A 5,000-nucleotide genomic window follows, 5' to 3' on the forward strand; every position below is an offset into this window, starting at 1 on the left:
GTTCATTCTGGAATAAATCTTCTTGTTGTTGTTCCGACAACCCTGCGTTCAGTTTAGTTTGTAAACTACCTTTCCTCAAAACATTCGAACTCGTAACAAATAATTGTTTTATTAAAAACGCCCCCAAAATATAGAAAACTAGATTACAATAAAAATAAAAAGGCCTAGAAAATCACGCATATGCTTGCCGTGTTTGTAGATCATGGTATAATGGCTCATAACCCATGATGGCTTAGCCAATCTTGCATTATCCAATGATCCAGTTTTTAATAATATCAAATAGCCTTGACTCGTGGGAGCCGTTTTATAGCGGCATGTACAAAACACAGGTCACAAGTCACAGGTCATTGTTTTACCAATAGAGAAAGAATCCTAAACATTCATTAAAGCTGTCCTTAGGCCTAATTAGGTCTAAACAAAAGTTTTTAGGCCTTAGGTTAGCATTGGTAAACGGTTAGGGTTCCTGTATTGGTAAAACAATGACCTGTGACTTGTGACTTTTGTTTTGTACCTGCTCGTGTTATAGCCGAGTTGTATAAAAACACGGATATTTTTTTCATCTTCAAGGTGCACGAAATACACCACTACTGGAAATGGCTGAACGAGACGTTCATACCTTCTTTGATGCCTCAATTGTACTACAACAACTTAAGAGCCTATGACAAAGGATTCGTTGCCGACGTTCCGACTGCCTGGGTCTTGAGTGTGGCTCGTCTGAGGCAACTTAGGATCAAAAAAGGTACCGTTTTGTTTTGGTTTCGAAAATTTTTTTCGTTTGAAGAGGACAGACGTTTAGCTTAGTCCGTTTCCAAATATACTGCAAAATCCCTGTCGAGTCGATTTGTCTAGTTAATTCCTTCAATCTTTTGTTTTCCAATTCGTCCATCGTGTTACGTTGTTGCGAAAGGGAATGGCCACACGCACTCTGCGCGTGTTTGATCTTGTTCTTTTAATCTGCCGCTGCTTGCCTCACCGGCGCATAACCTTCTTAGACTTATTCTTATGTTTGCGTCGCCAGAGAAGACTTAACTTTTCGGCCACGTTGATTATCCAAATTAACCTCCAGGAGCGTTTAGCTTGTTTTGTTTCGCTGGAAAAACATGGCCGCTAGTCACGTGAGTGCAAACCAAGAATAACGTCACCGAAAGTCATATTGACTTCCGCGACATCTCACTTCGAAACAAATTCAAACTGCTTTTTCGTAATACGTCCCCCAGGGATCATTGTACCCGTCCTCCACAAGACTTCCCTGTCATCCTCAATAAGGATTTGTCATAGCGTTGTTTCATAACTTGGGACTGACAAGTGTTCCATCCAAACTCTATTAAAACGCTCTTCACTAAAAGACAGCAGAAGCTTTTTCTTGGTTTTAGTTGCTTGTTGTTTCCCTCAATAAGTTCCACTTTATAATCTTTTGCCTCTACATTGTCTATTGTCTTTCGGAGAATTAGAGAAATACTGAGAAGGTGTTTTGAGAAGGCGTCATTTACTTTGGTTTGCCTTTTAGCCTCCTTGGGTACCTCCCATTGACTAGTAAAATCTAGTACTGTTACTCCTAGGGGAGCGTCAAAGGGGACATAGCTTTTGAGAGTTTACCAGTAATATTTGTCTCTCCTGGCTGAATTATTTCCTTTTTCTTTTGTTTTTTTCAAAAAGAGCAATTCCATTCTTTTTTTGGAAAATCGGGACGACTTTGTTAGGTGGAAACTAAAACATTCGGGCCTGGTGATCGGAAGTATTCATTTTGATTCTCTGAACTGTCGCTTGATCTCGATCAAACTGTCTCTTATTTTGACAGATACCTGCATTTACAAGCGCCTGTTCCTATATTTCATCAAAGAATGCAACGATTTCTACAGTATCGCGGAACAGGACCAGAATTCTTTCTTACCTGGATGGAAGCCTAAACGGCAAGAACTGCACGATAATGCCTCCTCTACCCCCACCCCCACAACCACAGTCGAACCAACTGAGAAAGGCCCTTGGGATTTTCAAACGGGGGAGGAACTAAAGACTTATCCGTACTGGGGTTACAAGGCGACCTACAGCGCAGGAGGTAAGTTCGTAGATTTGGCAGCCTTATCTTAATTTGAGTTTCTTGAAATGTAGACCTTTTTGTTGGGCTATAATATCCGAGACTACAAAGAGTTTTTAGACCGTTCACGTTTATCGCGTAGGAGAAAGAGTATGGTAATGGTAAAGGATTTATATACCGTACATGTCACAATTCTTTCTCTGGGGTGACAACGGACGTCAGCATTTAAAGGCACCTCTGGCAGCCGCTATCAGTGCATATTTAATCTCACCCACTTACCCACCCACCCAACCCACGCAAGCATGTGAATGGAGGACACACCACAACACCAGGGGTCTCCCCTCATACTCTTCATGAATAGTGTGTGGGTTTTTTTGACGTCCACAGTGTTGCCGGTTGATTCAAGGAAAGGTTGTGAGACCGTGACGGGGCCTACAGGTTATAGTCCTTATACGGGAAGACTTGAAAATTTGCTGAAGAAATTACAAAGGCGTCACTTTTTAAGACCTTGAGTGTTGTCCGACCGGCGTTTGAACCCGCGACCTCCAGCACGAATGCCCGGTGCTCTACTAACTGAGCCACCGGTCGTTTTCTGACGTTTGCATGTTCGATTTTGTTGCAGGTTACGTGCAGGTGCTACCTAACGACTTGAGCGAGTCCCTCAAATTAGTTCGAGAGCTTCAAGAAAACAACTGGTTGGATCGTTACACACGAGCCATCTTCTCTGAATTTGCTGTTTACAACGCAAACATTAACCTGTTTTGTGTGGTGACACTTCTGTTTGAACAACTTCCAACCGGAAGTCTCACTGCATATCCAAGCATTCTCACGCTCCGTCTCTTCCAGTTCGTAGGTGGGGAGATGTACTTCGTGTTAACCTGTGAAATCGTATATCTCTTGTTCTGTGCCTTCTTTGTGTTCAAAGAGATCAGAATGTTCATCAAGAAAGGAAGGGAGCATTTGAGGGATCCATGGAGTATCCTTGAAATTGTACTCACACTTCTGTCGTTATCTGCGGTGGGTTTGTACTTTACGCGAATGAAGTTCACCGGAGATGCCCTTCAGTTTATGCGAGAGGACAGGACAGGGTTCGTCAGCTTCCACTACACGGCTTTCTTGGACGAGTGGTTGAAATGCATCACAGGAGTCATCGTGTTCCTCTCATTTCTAAAGATGTTTCGACTTCTGCGCTTTAACCGTCGAATGTCCATGCTACAGCAGGTCCTCAAACGTTGCATTGGCCAGTTGGTATCTTTCATGTTCATGTTCTCGGTGGCGTTTCTGGCGTTTGCACTCCTTGCAAGCCTAGTTTTTGGTCAGTACATGGCAGAGTTTGGAACATTTTGGCGAAGCTGCGCATCGCTGATGGACACTCTTCTGGGCAAGTTTACTTTGCAAGAAATGAAGCACGCCAATCGCATCATTGCACAAATCTTCTTCTACACTTACACGGTATCAATGGTGTTTATTCTCCTCAACATGTTCATATCCATAATCAACGATGCCTTTACGGAAGTTCGCAGCGACGTGGAAAAACAATCGAATGAGTACGAGATAGTGGACTTCATGATTCACCGTCTCAAAGAAAACATAGGCAAGTCAATGGGCCATGCCATACATCCAATTTACAAAGAGCCTAAGAGTGACCTGGAGGTCAAATTTGATAAAATCGTTGACAACGCCGACAATGCCATCCATTTTATGAGGAACATCGCTTTCGAGGACATGCGAAAGACAAGGTGGTTTCAAACGGAAAGTTGTACAGACAAGAAGAAAAACCTGATACGGCTACTTATGGTGGTGGACTGGGATTTTTACGAGTCCGAACTTTGTGACTCCATTCCTGTGTTCGAGCGTTTTTTGAGTCAGTATACCGAGGAAGAGCTTGAGGAAATATTGAAGCACTATCAACAGAAGCGAATGGTGGAGGATTTAGTTTTTGAAGAAGTGAATGGCCGAGAAAATTCCTCTGACGAAAGCGACAGTGATAGCGAGAACATTGACGAGAGCGATACCGGAGACAACCAATCGAGTAATGACGAGAGCGGTTCGGAAAACGAGGCTGGTGCCGAAGATGGTATTACAACAATGACACCAACATTCGGAATCACGGATCGTCCTGGGAGTGCAGTGAGCGTGAAGAGCCCAGCTTTCCTGATCGCTGAGCTCGAAATCACAACTGAAGAACAAAAAGAGAACGCGGATACTACCATTCAAAGAGACGGCATCGTGAGTCCAAGAGAAACGGTGGTTGAAGAAGCTGCTCCAGAAGCTGAGCTTTTGAAAATCCTCGACGACGTACGACGGGATCAAGAAAGTCGTTGTGCCACCGATGCTGAGTTGGACAGTATTCTGTCTGGGCACTCGCCAGTTTGTGATGCCGAATCGCGTACGTATAATAGCGATATGGAGATCGAAGTTGGAAAGAAAAAGAAGAGGAAAGCAGAGAAAAGTCACGAAGGAGAAGCTCCAGAAGAGAACCCGCCAACAGAAGCTTGGGTCCCCGTGGATGACAAAAAGGGTAACGAGGCTTCTGAGGACGGCTCTGATATAAAGATAAAAAAGAAAAGGCTGCAAGAGGAACTGATAAAGAGAAATGATTTGGCCGAAGAAGGAAAGGATAAAGGCAGCAGCGAAGAGAATGTGAAGACCAAAAAGAAAGGGAAAAGAAAAGGAAACGTTTTGTCTGGAGATGAAAAAGAAAACAAGAAAGACATCTCTTCAGAAATAAACGGCGACAAGGAAGAAACAATCCTTGGTGAGGTAAAATTGAAGAAAAAGAAGAAGGTAAGAGGAGAAGGAGAGATTGAAAAAAATGAATCAGCTGTTGGTGGTGGCGGAAAGAAAAAGAAAGGAATGGTGTCTGCCGAAACTGGCGAAGAAATAGGAGATCGAAACGAAGAACAGAAGAAAAAGAAAAAGACGCTGAAAGGAAATGACGGGGAGGATCCAGAAGCTGCCGAGG

The 5,000-nt window shown here is 43.5% G+C and overlaps 1 protein-coding gene across 1 annotated transcript in view; it reads left to right on the forward strand.

Moving 5' to 3' along the window:
• LOC137970597 (uncharacterized) overlaps nucleotides 1-5,000 on the forward strand; it is a 113,155-nt gene that overhangs the window by 106,420 nt on the left and 1,735 nt on the right. The window contains exons 32-34 of the mRNA XM_068817119.1: nucleotides 568-739; nucleotides 1,799-2,056; nucleotides 2,658-5,000. The exon at nucleotides 2,658-5,000 is cut by the window's right edge and continues 1,735 nt beyond it. Of these exons, the coding sequence (XP_068673220.1) occupies nucleotides 568-739; nucleotides 1,799-2,056; nucleotides 2,658-5,000 (2,773 nt within the window). The remainder of the gene's footprint in view (nucleotides 1-567; nucleotides 740-1,798; nucleotides 2,057-2,657) is intronic.

Source organism: Montipora foliosa, chromosome 9 (assembly GCF_036669935.1).
Source record: "Montipora foliosa isolate CH-2021 chromosome 9, ASM3666993v2, whole genome shotgun sequence".
Taxonomy (NCBI): Eukaryota; Metazoa; Cnidaria; class Anthozoa; order Scleractinia; family Acroporidae; genus Montipora; species Montipora foliosa.